Source organism: Protomyctophum bolini (assembly GCF_963924005.1).
Source record: "Protomyctophum bolini genome assembly, chromosome: 22".
NCBI classification, from domain to species: domain Eukaryota; kingdom Metazoa; phylum Chordata; class Actinopteri; order Myctophiformes; family Myctophidae; genus Protomyctophum; species Protomyctophum bolini.
The window spans coordinates 34,664,153-34,680,237 of record NC_137883.1 but is presented as its reverse complement, the minus strand read 5'-3'; the positions used below and the strand labels follow the sequence as shown (position 1 = coordinate 34,680,237).

Here is a 16,085-nt window from a genome sequence, read left to right as displayed (position 1 = left end):
TTATATTACTTGGAAATGAATTACCGTAATCTCTGTGCAGGGAGGGAATTAAGAAAAGATGCCCCATATGACCCACGGCTGTGCTGGACTGAAGCCCAGAACGACTGGCCTAGTTGGCAACCCTGTACCACACTAATGTTACTCCTCTTATATTATATTACTATACATTAAGCGGGAGTGTCTGTCAGCTAAATGAGATGCAACTAATGACATTATTTCTGGCACACCAGTGTCGCTGCACTTGTGGTGCACTGTGGAGAGAAACTTCTACAGACAGACAGACAGACAGACAGACAGACAGACAGACAGGTACCTGTTGATCAGGGACACTATGGTAGTGAAGAGTTCTTCATACAGCCCAGAAGCCATTCCTTCTACGCACTGTGTAGCAGTTAACCTGGGACCTGAAGACGCACGCACGCACGCACACACACACACACACACACACACACACACACACACACACACACACACACACACACACACACACACACACACACACACACACTCACACACACACATTTGAATGATTATACTCGTGAATCAACATGTTAGGAAGTCGACTTTATGACTGCCAGAAAATGACTTACAGAAAATGTGCAGACCTACAATAAGCTTCAAACCGTTGCGATTATACTTGTTGTGTAGATTCTTGTGACTTTTCAGTGCATGACACCAACGCAGAACTCTAACCCCATATAAACCTTAAACTTCTACATATCTAACCCCAACCACAATCTTTTCGGTAATAGTAAACGGCGCTAAAAATGCATTTGTTTATAAAACAACCATTTTGTTCTTCTGTGAGGACGAGGGAACGTGTCCTCAGGTGATGTCGGTAACAGGTGCCATCGCCCATAAACCATCTCGCCCTCGTTTCCCCCCCTGTCGACCTCAGGCCGAGCGCTCGGTGCCGCAGCGGTTCTTGTATTCTTTATTTTGTTTTACTGAGAATAAGGTTATAAATAAGTTTATAGGGGGTTAGATATAGTTTTACTGGGGTTAAGGTTAGGGATAAGGTTAGGTTTAACCGTTTAAGCATAATTTACACAGGTTATACTTTAGGAATACCTGCAGGCCGGGCAGTTCCGCCGGCTGTACGCCCGGGGGCGAGTTGGTAAAAGGGCGACTTCGTTGGTATTCGTAACGTCTGTGTGTGTGTGTGTGTGTGTGTGTGTGTGTGTGTGTGTGTGTGTGTGTGTGTGGTGTACACTGTATCTCACCATCCTCTGGCTCTGCAACGGAATGCCTCTCTCTGCCGCCCCCGGTGGCTCTCTGCAGCAACTGCCTGAGGTGGTGTTTGAACACGGCCGTGTCCAGCTCGTCTCCCTCGCAGCCCAGAACGCTGCCGGCCACCTGGGCGCTGGAGAAGTTCACAAACTGTCTCCTCCCCACTGAGAGAGAGAGAGAGAGAGAGAGAGAGAGAGAGAGGTTAAAACATACTGTCTCCTACTCCAGCTTGGCTCAGTTCATGCTGCATGAACAGCGCTCAGTTTCTGCCCCCTCAATATCCTAACTCTTCTATTAGATGGCTCTGGTTAAAACAAGACACTGAACCCCACATTGCCTCCAATGAGTCGTTCGGTGTGAGCTCGCCACCACTGGTGTGTGAATGTGGGAAGTGAGGACGCTGGCGCTTCACCTCCCAATGTATGAATGAATGAAAGTGTTAAGCACTTGGAAAAGCGCTGTAATAAACATGCAACTCATTATTATTAATATTGTCACCTTTACAGGTCCCGGCCACTCCCAGGTGGTAGATGCCGGCCAACACGTGCCAGATGGCCGTCTGCTCATTGGCCGAGAAGCCCAGCGTCTCCATGGCGGCCAGCAGCTTGTTGAAGGCCACGGACGCTCGCTGCTTCTCCTCCACCTGACGGGGCAGAGTGAGTGAGTCCTTTTATTTTACAGTACAGTACATGCATATTTATCTAATCTGAGACGATATTTAATAAGCAATATTAGGCGAGAGGGTGTGCTTTACCATCATTAATGCACGCCTGCGATGCTGCAGGAACTCGAGTTCCGAATCGCAGGTAGCGCAGGCGGTGTATTAAACTATTAATGACGGTGTATTACGAGTGTAATATTGCAATTACAACAGTTACCCTTAAAACTAAGATATTTGCTAAATAAATCATACTCTTTTAATGACAGACGTAGCCACTACGACCACAAATGTCCCAAGAAACTTAACTAGCCTATATAGCAACCCAGTCGGCTGCGCTCTGGGAGAACAGGGCAGCTGTTTTCTATGTTTTGATCAGGTGTTACATTAAGCATAGCCTGGAACTCACCTATGCTTTTTATGGCATAGGCAGCTCCCGGCAGGATCCGCCGGGCAGACATGCAAAAGTGTAGCTTTTCGGCGAAAATCGCCGTTTTTATCCCAAATATAGGACCTGTGTGATTCATGCAAATCCGTTAAAAAAATGTTTGGGGGGGGTGAGGGGGTCTGTGGAGCCCGGGCCGAGCTCGCTGCCCGGAGAATTATCTGACAGACTACTCTCGTGAGTCACTAATGATTCTGAGCGATATTTCTGCTTGCATCTGGGCGGCATGATGTGCGCAGCCGCTGGTCGCTCCGCGGAAAAAAAAACCTGTTTGTGTGGACTCGGCATGAATTTTGACACACTGTCTGTGACTCGCCAGTCGATCCATTAGTTTAGCTGCTACAGTTAGCATTAGCAACGTTAGCACTTTGCGTTATACTGTCTGTGGTGTGGACGCGCCGGCGTCAGTTTCTCTCGCTGTGTGTGTGTGTGTGTGTGTGTCTGTCTGTGTGCTCGTGTGTGTGCATGCATGCGTATGAGTAAATAAATAAAGCACGCGCGCGTGTGTGTGTGTGTGTGTGTGTGTGCGTGCGTGCGTGCGTGCGTGCGTGCGTGCGTGCCAGGGCTTATACTAAATGGATATATTAAAAACGAAAACATGCAGCTCAACTGTTGAATAAGGAGAGGATGTTACTCTACATGTCTTAAATTGACTAAAGGCTAAAATAATGAAGTAAACTGACCCTGTTGACTAAACCATCCCAAAACATTTTATTTGTATTATAATTCATTATTTTGCCAGTGAATATAATTTTCTATTTTACATGATGTGAAGAGTGAAAAGTGTTTCTTTAAATCACACCTGTGTGAAGTGACCCTTATCATCATACATCATCCATTCATTGTCATTTTTGTGACAATGAATGTGTAGGATTGTGTAGGACAAAAATAGCCGATATATGACAATTCATTCATTGTCAATGGCATTTAGGACACAAATCTACTGAATATAGGAGGGGCTAGTGCTCCTCGAGGGGCTAGTGCTCCTGTTGGAGTAAATTAATTGTTCTATGACTATCAGGACATGAATGTTAACATCTTGCTCAATACTGACTAGATTTGTACTGATTTAGTAAATAATCATCTGTCATTTTTGAGTGGTGCAGCCACTCAACCACACTATAGACAGCTACAGTATGTGTCCCTGTGTCTGTCCCTGGCTGGGTCCCTGTGTCCCTGGCGGTGTCCCTGTGTCCCTGTGTCACTGGGTCTGTTCCTGGCTGTGTGCCTGTGTCACTGGGTCTGTCCCTGGCTGTGTCACTGTGTCATTGGGTCTGTCCCTGGCTGTCCCTGTGTCACTAGGTCTGTCCCTGGCTGTCCCTGTGTCACTAGGTCTGTCCCTGGCTGTCCCTGTGTCACTGGGTCTGTCCCTGGCTGTCCCTGGCTGTGTCCCTGGCTGTGTCCCTGTGTCACTGGGTCTGTCCCTGGCTGTGTCCCTGGCTGTGTCCCTGTGTCACTGGGTCTGTCCCTGGCTGTCCCTGTGTCACTGGGTCTGTCCCTGGATGTGTCCCTGGCTGTGTCCCTGTGTCACTGGGTCTGTCCCTGGCTGTCCCTGTGTCACTGGGTCTGTCCCTGGCTGCCCCTGTGTCACTGGGTCTGTCCCTGGCTGTGTCCCTGGGTCCCTGGCTGTGTCCGAGCACGAAACATAGCGTTATAGCATTTGTTCACCACCAAGTGTCACTGTTGCACAGCCTAACACACAGACACACAGGCCGGGAGGAGGGCTAGTACAGTACAGTGTAGTATATACTGTCCCCCATGACACCCCCCCCCCCCCCCCAAAGTGGGTTTAGTACCGATAAACGCTTAAAAGATTTGCGCCGCGGTTTTGCCCGCGGCACAGCGTTGGCCCCGCACACTGTCACCTTTTTCACCTTGGGCCTGTTTGCATGCCTGGCCGGGAGAAACTATGCGCAGCTGCGCGACATGAGACTAATTACTTAGAGCGACAGAGAGAGAGAGAGGAGCGTGTGTGTGTACATGTGTATGTCAATTTTACAAAGGTGCAGACGATCAGAAATCAGCAGAGAGTGATCGTTTGCGCTACTCTATGCCGAATTGAAGTGGACTCAGACCCAGACTTTTTTTTCCTCCCTGGAAATAAAAACGCCTGGGTTTCCGAGGCTACATTAAAGAGAGGGTAACATGTTTTTTATTTGCAAAACTGTTGACACACGTCTCTAAGAAAACATTTACGTTTTCCAACGATATATAACAAATGTCTGGGGGTAAAATACTCATTTGACATTTTAGGTTTATAAAATAAAATCATTACATCCACCATTTTGGGGAAAATCTTCGGAATCTGTTGATGACGCGGTTGTGTGACGTCAACAGTGGACGGCAGAGAGATGTCTTTTTGCAATGCTAACTCGGATAGATACGCCCACTTCCTTATCAGCCCTAGCAGCGCGGGGGAAAAGGACTGCAGAAGTTACTTCCAAGTTCCACGTTACTTTGACGGATTTTACGCCTGGCTCTTAGCACAGCACACACTACGCAGTACGCACGCACATGATAGATATATTAGATAGATATCATTTTATTTTCTCTCAAAAACACTATGCCAAAGCGGTGTGTGATCGGGGGGTGTAGCAATGTCGCTGAGGAAGGCCGACCACCGTGGCATCTGTATGAAAATACTAATTTCCTGTTATCTCACTTATACTTGAGAAAGACCATATGGGTCGAAACGTTGCTGTGTTCGTGAATAAAGTCACCTGTCCTGGAGCATTAGAAAATGGGTGGCTGCGAGCCCTTGTTTTCGATTATGATCTGTTTGGCTCAGCACCAAGACCGGAGGATGTGCGTTATATTATCGTATTCTCCACCGTGGCACCAACCAATGCAACCATGCCTTTGTAGTTTGTACCGAATATGATGAATAATAAATTAATAAATCATTCATTGTGTCCGGCTGCCTCAACACAGCTCATCCCTTACAGACACATTTGAAAGAACACAGTATTTACACCAGATTTCAAATTATCCCATATCGGAAAACAACAGTTGTAATGAAAGAATAGACACACTAGCTGCCAGCCAATTCAAGTTTATTGAAATGTTATTGTAATGTGTACAGCTGGACAGGGTTAACCCAGAAAAATGACCAGCGGACTGAGCTGTGTGTGTGTGTGTGTGTGTGTGTGTGTGTGTGTGTGTGCGTGTGTGTGTGTGTGTGTGTGTGTGTGTGTGTGTGTGTGTGTGTGTGTGTGTGCGTGTGTGGGAAGGGGGGACCTCCATAATCCATCCACCGAGTCTCCAAGCTTGTCTACCCGCAGATAGCAACTAATCGTCGGCTTGGTGCCGAGTCCCGCTCTAGCTCTAAGCCTGGAGCGGAGTGAAGACACGCCCCTCGCGACTGCAGCTGCCGAGATCTATAGCCACCTATGCTAGCTCTGTTTCACTATGGATATTGCAAAAACGGTCTTATCAATTATTAAGAAAACATAACGTGTGATGGCCGAAATATCGCCGGTCATGGTCGTTAACAAAGTTATGTATTTACTCCCTTCGTAGAGTGTTTAATATGGTAATTCCCACAGCCACTTTTCAATGTAATCCTATGGGGGCCCGACCAGATCCCCCCGTGATGACGCGCCATATTGACTCGTCACTTTCCGAGGTGAATGGGCGGTGCTTCGGGAGTTGTAACCTCCTTCTTCTGACAGCTCCCAAAGTACACACAATGACACTATAGTTGTATTGACCATTGTGTTCACAATTATTACACAATTAAATTGGGGAAAGTAGTGCCAAAAATGTTACCTACTCTTTAAGCACGGCTAGAAGGCCTATTATATGTAACATAAATGAGGTAATCCTTACTTTGGTGGGAGGAACGATACCAAAGCAGTTGGCCTCGCCAAACTGGTGCAGCTGCAGCTCCGTCCTGTCAGGAGAAAAAAAAAAAGAAACGACGTGAAGTATTTATTGAACACAGTGAACCTGTTTGATCTCATTGGCCCAGACATCTACAACAGGTGGTGTTTTATTTATTATTAATCTTAACCCATTTCGAGTGGGAACCCCTTTTGGTGTTCTTAGCATAATGTTCTACTTTAGCTATTGAAAAATAGCAGACCTACAAGCTCGTAGCGCGCCACCGAGTGGCGCGCTACGAGCTTGTAGGTCTGCTATTTTTTGAAAATAGTGAAAATATGGTGAAAATCTTTGAATATATATATTCTTTCAGAGTGAACGTTTTTAACTCAAATCTTTGCTTCTGGGGGAGGTTCCCGGAACAACATATTTTCAGATGGGGCTCGGCGGCCAATTACATATAATATTTGGGGGTCCTTGACATGAAAATGTTTGAGAACGACTGACTTAGAAGACATTGATTGAAACATGATTTAGAAGACATTTGTAGAATCGTCCTCAGGTCAAAATGGATTAATCTTAATCTAATGTGGGTGTGTATAGTTAGTAGCGTAGCACACGTTCCAAACCTCAGCTCAGTACTGAGTCCTGCCAACATCTGAGAGAACACCAGGAAGTTACTCTCTCCTTCGTGCTTACGACACACTCTCCATTTCTCCAACATCATGGTCTGAGAGAGAGAGAGAGAGAGAGAGAGAGGAGGAATGAAATATTGAAGTGTGTGCACACGCACGTGTGTGTGTGTGTGTGTGTGTGTGTACTTGGATTACTATACTTGTGAGGGACAAATGTCAACACAAGTATAATAGTTAGACATAGAAATAGACATCTAAGTGACCATTTTCCTGGTTCTCACCACCAGGGAACTGGTTGTTTTATAAGCTTATACACTCATTAAAAGTTATGGCCATTTATAATTAGCTGCTTGTTGTTGGTACCACATATACAGTACATAACCCAGCCTGGCTTTAGTATTAAAGGTTAAAAATGGCCACAAAAGGTCAAACAAAAATTGGAATATTAGCACCAACATGTTTTATGTTGCACTGCAAGTGACTGAGGGGGAAACAATATTTCATGTTCTTTATGTATGCAAGTACATGGGGAAAATGATTCAAAGATTCACGATGTCTGTCTGTGTGCACCTGTCTCTGTGTGTGTGTGTGCGTGCGTGCGTGTCTGTGCGTGTGTGTGTTTACCCATTTTAAGAGGGAACCCCTTTTGGTGTTAGCATTATGTTATGCTTTAGCTATTGAAAAATAGCAAACCAGCCAGGCATACCATATTCTGAATTACCAAAAAGAGGACACATGCGTGCATGCATGTGCGCATGCACGTCGTGGATGTGCATGTGATTTGTGATTTGTTTACAAACATTTGAGATTTGTTTACAAACATTTGAGATTTGTTTACAAACATTTGAGATTTGTTTACAAACATTTGAGATTTGTTTACAAACATTTGAGATTTGTTTACAAACATTTGAGATTTGTTTACAAATATTTGGTATTTGTTTACAAACATTTGGTATTTGTTTATAAACATTTGGGATATGTTTATAAACATTTGCGATTTGTTTATAAACATTTGGGATTTGTTTAAACATTTTGTTATTTGTTTGCAAACATTTGGGATTTGTTTATAAACAACTTGTAATTTGTTTACAAACATTTGTAAACAAGCTGCCGGACATTTGAAGGAATTTATAAAACCCCCCCGGACTGCCCGGACAGCCCCCCCCAAAAAGGACTTGCCCGGGCAAAAGAGGACGTATGGTAAGCCTTAGCTTGTAACAAGCTACGAGCTTGTAGGTCTGCTATTTTTTGAAAAATCGAAGAACGACTGACATAGAAACATAGCTTTTTCAGAAAACTGTCAGGATGTAGAAGACCTTTTTAGAATCTGATCTCAGGTCAGAATGGGTGTTATATATACGTTTACCTGCAGGTGTCCGGCGGCTGCCTGTCCGGCGTGGTTAAAGTCCACAGAGAAGACCATGGCGAACCTGTTGGAGGCGTCGCTGTGCGCGGAGCTGACGCAGCCGAAGGATCGCATCACGGTGAACACGGCCTGGACGCGCTCCACTGCACAACACCACACACAAAGAGTCCAGTTCAGGTGAGATTTGTGTTTTTAGTTATTGTATATTTAATTGTATTATGGTTAAAACATTGAGAGCTTAGATCAGGGTTCCCCAATTCATTTTCCTCAAGGGCCATATTTTGACTATAGCGTACCAGGCTGGGGGCCGAGTCCGCACGCGCGAGGTCGAGGTCTTGCCCTGAAAATTCATTTTCAGGGCAAGACCCACATTTGAAAAGGACCCCCAGTTTGACATGCATATAGGCTACTGACCCCCATTTAATGCCATTTATATCTGGGACCCTTAAAAAAACAAAAACATTTTATTTTTTTATTTTTTGAAATTCTTCCATGGGCCCGCAGGCCGCCTATATTGGGGAACCCTGGCTTAGATGCTCTGCTGTGTTGTGCTAGCTGTGGAAAGCCGGATCCAGTCTAAAGCCTGCCATGCACATGCAGCGACTTGTCTCTCTCTCTCTATCTCTGTCTCTCTCTCTCTCTATCTCTCTCTCTCTCTCTCTCTCTCGTTTCCACTCAGTTCTATCGCTGTCATTGAATTTAGATCTCAACAAACAGACGTGTCAAGGCACTGGGCAGAGATCTCTTATTGTCTGGTTATACGACAGACTAGGAGTTTGATACAGACAGGTCAGTGTTTCTGGGTGCTTTGAGCACCTGCCATTCTGGTGCGGTACCGGTATCGCCCTATTACTCACCGCTCATACTGGGTCCGGTGGTACCAGCCTGTTTCAGCAGGGCGGTCCTATATTACTCAGCACTAATGCTGGGTCCGGTGGTACCAGCCTGTTTCAGCAGGGCGGTACGGTCCTATATTACTCACCACTCATGCTGGGTCCGGTGGTACCAGCCTGTTTCAGCAGGGCGGTCCTATATTACTCACCACTCATGCTGGGTCCGGTGGTACCAGCCTGTCTCAGCAGGGCGGTCCTATATTACTCACCACTCATGCTGGGTCCGGTGGTACCAGCCTGTCTCAGCAGCGCGGTGGTGAAGGCCTGGCACGCCGTGGTCTTGCCCGTGCCGCTGCGCCCCATGGCGCACACGCTGTAGTCCCTCCTGCTGCCCACCATGGAGACGTACACCTGTTTGACCAGCGCCGAGAGGGCAGGGGGGGGGGCCTCCCACACGCACTCCCCCCGACGGGACTTTGGGGTCTGCATGGAGAGGAGAGGAGATCATTCATTAACCCATTCTGACCTGAGATCAGATTCATACGAGGTTTCCACTGGACACACACTGGTCTGATGAACCCATTCTGACCTGAGATCAGATTCATACGAGGTTTCCACTGGACACACACTGGGTCTGATTAACCCATTCTGACCCGAGATCAGATTCTAAAAAAATGTCAGTCGTTCTTCGATTTTTCAAAAATAGCAGACCTACAAGCTCGTAGCGCGCCACTCGGTGGCGCGCTATGAGCTTGTAGATCTGCTATTTTTCAATAGCTAAAGCATAACATGATGCTAACACCAAAATGGGTTCCCGTTCAGAATGGGTTAACCCATTCTGACCTGAGATCAGATTCTAAAAATGTAAGTTTTTTTTTTAAATGTCATTTTTTTCCCCTGAAAAACCTCATGTTTCTATATCAGTGGTTCTCAGTATTTCATGTCAAGGACCCCCAGAAATATATGAAATTGGCCGCTGACCCCCCCCCCCCCCCCCCCATCTGAAAGTGTGTTGTTTCAGGGAACCCCCCCCCCCCTCCCAGAAGCAAAGATTTGAGTTAAAAACGTTCGCTCTGAAAGAGTATATATTCAAAGCTTTGCACCATGCACATGTTCATGATTTTTCAAAAAATAGCAGATCTACAAGCTCGTAGCGCACCACTCGGTGGCGCGCTACGAGCTTGTAGATCTGCTATTTTTCAATAGCTAAAGCATGACATGATGCTAACACCAAAAGGGGTTGATCCGTACACAATAATCTGAACAGGTGTCTTCGTTTATGGTCAGTATGGTGGTGGACATTATACACAGTGTCATTACTTTAGTCAAAGCATTGCGAGGCGTTGTGAGCTTCGTAGATCGGCGACACTTTCAGCATTTATCTATAACTAAATGTAATGCCTCCATCAACTTTTATAATTCCAAAGTGCTTGTCAAAGTCAAAGTCGTACGATTTGTCACACACGTTATACCGCAGTGAAATTTGTTCTCCGTATTTGACCCATATCTCTTGGAGCGCTGAGCTGCAGCCGTGCCGCGCTCGGGAATCATTTGATTAGTTGATTTGACCCCCCCTCAATCCGACCCTTTGATGCTGAGTAGTGCCAAGCCAAGCAGGGAGGCATTGGGTCCCATTTTTACAGTCTTTGGGGTATGACTCGGGCCAGGGGATCGAACCTCCCAGTTTCAGTATACTCTCTCACCTTGCTGTGAGGGTGAGACGGGGGCCAGAAGTTGACCAGGTTGGGCCCGGCGTGCGTCAGGGGGAGGCTGGCTCTGGCCCGGCTGGTCAGCGTGTGGAGGAGGCCACACTCGTTCACACTGTGCAGCTCGCTGAGGTTGTCACACAGGTCCAGTTCTGTGGGGTTACACTGGACAGAACACACCGCAAAGAGACCTTTAATAACCTCACAACAGGTCCAGTTCTGTGGGGTTACACTGGACAGAACACACCGCAAAGAGACATTTAGAACCTCACAACAGGTCCAGTTCTGTGGGGTTACACTGTACAGAACACACCGCAAAGAGACATTTAGAACCTCACAACAGGTCCAGTTCTGTGGGGTTACACTGGACAGAACACACCGCAAAGAGACCTTTAGAACCTCACACCAGGTCCAGCTCTGTGGGGTTACACTGGACAGAACACACCGCAAAGAGACCTTTATAACCTCACCATGTCCAGCTCTGTTTGATGTTGATTTTGAAGTTAATTATTTTTGCCCATGAAGCTTTCAGAAGGTTCCCCTTCCATGACCATCATCATCCATCATCATTCTATCATCTCAGATTTATTTTACATCTGAAACATTTTCTAAATTATGATTTTAAGCACATGCTACTTCTGTCACATTTGACTTCAGTCATGCTAGTGTTAACCACACACATGTGGTGAACTGAGTACTGGACTCTTACCTCTAAACTTATTTTCCATTTTGTTTACTATTTAAAAACATTTAAGAATTGTTCAAATAGCCGATCTACAAGCTCACAACATGTTTCGATGTAGATTTGGCTAGTTGAGCTATTTTAAAATGTTTAAAAATAGTACAAATGCGTTTAGGGATAAGGGGTAAGATAGAGCGCTGTCTCTCCAGCTCTTTGGCAAACATACATGGTCAGGTTGAGGTTGAGACACCAATTTTAATCTACTCAGGAGGAGAGATAGGAGAACGACACTTTTAGCATTGATGCGTATCAGAAAGAGGAAAACATTTCCCTTTATTCTCTTTTACGAAAACATATATTGACTTAAATAAGAAGTAATGAGAGGGCCTATAATGTATATACAGTATATGAATAATACCTTCTCTATCTCATACTCTGTGACATCATGGAGTGTTCCGTCCTTCTGCAGTCGCACCCGAACCCGTCCTTCTGGGAGGTCCGGCGTGCCCTCGTCTGGCTTCAGTTGAGTGGCTACGAGGAACACACACACACACACACATGCACACGCACACACACACACACACACACACACACACACACACACACACACACACACACACACACACACACACACACACACACACACATAAATCAATGCGATGCAAGTATCTGCAATATGAAGACATAAAACCAACTTTGATGAGGCATTGCTTTGTTTTAAAATAGAGATTATTCTGAAGGAAACCTGGAGACTGACATTCAGTAATTCGGTCTTCTTAAGTAATCATCAAAATAAGAACATTATTATAAAAACAAATGTAGAATTTGCCACAGACGAGGCCTAAGTCTTGTCACAGACACATTTAAGTGTCCGTATCGATGACCCTGTGCACGCAGCGTGACTCACCCAGGGCGTAGCCGTCCTTGTGGGCGTACCACACGGTTCCCACTTCGTACCACACGTCTCTCACCTGACGCCACACGGGCAACGAGAAGGACAGACACACGAGTTAGAGGAGAGTGTGTGAGATAGAGCAGGGGTCCTCTCTGTGGACCCTGGGGCAAATTTCTATTTTTCTTTTTTTGGAAACTTGACAAAATAAACGTGTTCTTTGTGTGCCTCAACACAATACCTCTCATTTGCTGTGAATTTCTGGAGGGGAATATTTGTGAAACATTTTATTTCCATCCTCTGCGCCCCAGTATTGGTTGGTTGGGACGAGGGGATCCGATTTGTATAAGCTTGCCTTGGTGTGACTGTACTAAATAGGCATAGAGCCTCCGCTGCGTAGTCATGGGACCGGACCTTAGTCTTTTTCAAAAGAATGTAGTGGACCTTCAGCACCTCTAGTGTGATAGACGATAGAGCATATAGTCATCACTCTAGAACAGTGCTTCCCAAAGGGGTCCTTGAGGGAGTTCCAGGGGGTCCCCCAGCTATAAATGATAGTCTGGAACCAAACGGAGCTTTATGCGGGGGTCTGTAACTCTGAGAGTGTACAAATGGAACCAAATGGAGCCTTATGCGGGGGTCTGTAACTCTGAGAGTGTACAAATGGAACCAAATGGAGCCTTATGCGGGGGTCTGTAACTCTGAGAGTGTACAAATGGAACCAAATGGATGTAGGCACTAACCTGACTCTGCCAGATGGGGGCGGTATTGAGTAACCATGACACAAATGTGTGTAGCAAGCTTCTTGGATCTGGCAGCGTCAGGTTATGTAGGCACTATAGGGGAATTGAATTCCCCTTTTAGGCAAGTGGTTTTAAGACATTGCCTTGTTTCCACACGTTATACACATAGTGCTCTCTCATAATGAGATACATTGCATACTGTATAATATACCTCTGTCTTCTGGTGTTCTGTGACGCAGGAGGCGTCTGCTTGTCTCCCCTCTGGCTCCTGCCTCTCCTCCATGGATGCTCCCTCTTTCACCTCCTTGGAGATCTCCTTAGTCTTCTCTGTCCTGGGCTGTAGTGCCTCCTTGTTGTCCCTAGTTGTCCCCAGCTGTCGCTCTGGCCTGCTGCTGTGTCCTTGTCCTTGTTTTGGTTGCTGCTGCTGTTGTTGCTGCGTGGGTGTCTCCGGGCTTCCAGGCCTGCTTTTCTGTTTGCTGCTGAGCTCAGGACGTGTCTGTTGTTGTCTCTGTGTCTGTTGTTGTTGTTGTTGTGTTGTTGTCTGTTTTACAGTGGTGGATAGTACAGTAACTACTGTTAAGTACGTTCACTTGAGCAGCGGTGGGGGAAAGTCTGTACTAATATAAAGTATAAGAATATCAATACTGCAATAAATACTCTGTTACAAGTCTTCTGAAATTGTTCAGTCTTAAAGGAGAATTCCATGCTAGAATGCTTTCTTATCTTTCTTACCTTTCTTTGTAGTCGTTACGTCCCCACCAAAGAGGTCCAGGTGTTTTTTTGTGCAAAAACTCCTTATTGGCTATTTTCCCTACCGTAAAGCCCTCAATGAATTGCATTGCATTGAATGGGGCTATGGAGTGTTATGCTAGTTCACTTATTTCCATCGAAAGAAGTAGTAAAGTGTGCCGCTTGGGATATTATTTACATTATGAAGAGAGGATATATACAAAGAAATTATAATTTTGAGCGATGGAAATAAGCGAAATTAGCACAACACCCCATAGCCCCATGCAATTCCCATTCAATTCAATGCAATTCATTTAGGGCTTATGGTATAGGGAAATAGCCAATAAGGAGCTTTTGCACAAAATAACACCTGGACCTCTTTGGTGGTGACGTAACGACTACAAAGAAAGGTAAGAAAGCCTTTAGTATGGAATTCTCTTTTAAGGGCCTTGCAAACGGGGAGCGATAAAACACGCCTACAGTTCATTTTCAACGAGACCTCATGCGTTTTTGCTCAGAGAAGAAGTGTATTTACGTGAATGCGGTCCCGTGAATTTCTTGTGCGCGTGCTCGTTACGTGCAGCACACGCCTGCGACTCACCAGACCTGGATTCTGTTTAGCTTTTTTTTTTACGCTTGCGTTGTTGCGCCGCTTTTCAACAGACCTGGAGGAGACCTGTGTTGATCCAGGCAACAATGCCTGTGATCCTCGCTTCACGTTTCCACAGCCCTAGTCTTAGTCGAGTAAATATCAAAAACCTTAGTCGACTTATATTAGTCTTAAAAGTCAACAAAATGTCCACTGACCTGAGTACATACTTTGTCCAGCGCTGCGGGCGTCTTGGCGCGTTGGTCGGGCTGGGTGGCCAGCGCTGCAGCGGGCGTCTTGGCCCGTTGGGCGGGCGGCGAGGACAGCGCTGCAGGCGTCTTGGCCCGTGGGTCGGGCTGGGTGGCCAGCGCTGCAGACGTCTTGGCCCGTGGGTCGGGCTGGGTGGCCAGCGCTGCAGACGTCTTGGCACGTTGGGCGGGCGGCGAGGCCAGCCTGCTGCTGGTCTGCTGCTCCGCCCGCAGCGCCATCTCTGCCTCCAGGATGCCTCCAGGAGTCTGGTCCGGAAGGAGGAACTGCCCCACCAGGTTGTCACTCAGCTTACTGACCTGGTAGAGACGAGTACATGACCTGTGTCACCTTTCACCTTTCACCTTTCCCCTCCCCTATCGTTGTCCTGTACTCATGATCTGTTTGTGCTCCAAATTAGTTTTATATAATGAGCTATTAGTGTAGATGTCCGTGTCCGTCCTACACAAACATTACATTGCATGGCCAATTGTACATCGTAGTGTCTGAGCAAATCGGCATACTTATTTTTTGTCCTACACAAACATTAAATTCACATTGACAATGAACGGATGTAATTTTATAGTGTCTGAGTAAATAGGCATAGTAGTGTCTAGATACGTGCGCCTCCTCACGGGAGTGATTTTTTTCCCCTTTCTTTTGAAACCAAAATGCCTGAGTTGAGGCAGAACAATCAAAACAAACTCACGGTAACTTTGTCGTCTTTGCCTGCTTCGGGCTCCTTCAGTTTGGTCTCCTTCTCTGTCTCTCTGACCAGCTGTTTGAGGAAGCCCCCTGACTGCGTGGAGAGAGGAGGGGGCTCCGGAGGGGGCACGGGGGTCTTCTCCTCCTTTATCTGTATACATGATGGAGAGAACGGCGCAGGACAGGGATGAATGCAAGGGTGGGTGACGCCGTGACGGTGGCTCTTCTCAATGTATAGGGGGGGCGTTCGAGGGAATGTCTTAGACTGACAAAGAAGAAAGGTATAACAAACCGCACACTGAGACCTCTGATGAAGAGACATGAAGCCCCCAGTAAGGCTATATCCAACATTGAAGCTGCCACACTATGGCCAAATGTGGAACTGCAGCAACTTTCATGGAGGTGGACGTGGACGTTCATGGCGTTCATGAGCGTCAGCTGCGGAACCCTGGTTCGGTCTCTATCCTGTTATTACTCTATGGACATGTCACGTCCATATGGTGTAAGTCGAACCATTAAAGGACCACTTCACCACTTGGTCTTCACTAATAATCATGATAAAATGGCACGATTTGTTTCTACTCAGTCTGTGTCTCATAGGACGGCTGTGGGGCAGTTTAGAAACCGTCTTCCAGTGACATCATCATCATTAGGCAGATATTTTTTTAAACAAGATTTTTTTACAAAAATGTTTAGATTTTCATTATCGTGATGGCTTCCATTTTCGCATTGCAACTTTTCAGGACTAGAAAGCCTGCAGTTTTCTATTAGCTTGTATTCCCCATCGATGATGTCACTGGAAGA

At 46.2% G+C, this 16,085-nt stretch overlaps 1 protein-coding gene across 2 annotated transcripts in view; it reads right to left on the bottom strand.

The window, feature by feature from the left end:
* Positions 1-16,085, bottom strand: part of myo18b (myosin XVIIIB) — a 70,207-nt gene that overhangs the window by 43,269 nt on the left and 10,853 nt on the right. Inside the window, exons 3-16 of one of the 2 annotated variants that reach the window (XM_080756259.1) lie at positions 15,286-15,434; positions 14,549-14,896; positions 13,224-13,553; positions 13,013-13,105; positions 12,285-12,348; positions 11,796-11,908; positions 10,693-10,860; positions 9,259-9,472; positions 8,157-8,299; positions 6,785-6,885; positions 6,162-6,225; positions 1,729-1,873; positions 1,224-1,394; positions 314-404 (exon numbers count right to left, since the gene is read on the bottom strand). In XM_080756259.1, coding sequence (XP_080612385.1) covers positions 314-404; positions 1,224-1,394; positions 1,729-1,873; positions 6,162-6,225; positions 6,785-6,885; positions 8,157-8,299; positions 9,259-9,472; positions 10,693-10,860; positions 11,796-11,908; positions 12,285-12,348; positions 13,013-13,105; positions 13,224-13,553; positions 14,549-14,896; positions 15,286-15,434 — 2,194 coding nt within the window. The remainder of the gene's footprint in view (positions 1-313; positions 405-1,223; positions 1,395-1,728; positions 1,874-6,161; positions 6,226-6,784; positions 6,886-8,156; positions 8,300-9,258; positions 9,473-10,692; positions 10,861-11,795; positions 11,909-12,284; positions 12,349-13,012; positions 13,106-13,223; positions 13,554-14,548; positions 14,897-15,285; positions 15,435-16,085) is intronic. The other variant, XM_080756260.1, reaches the window with a different exon arrangement.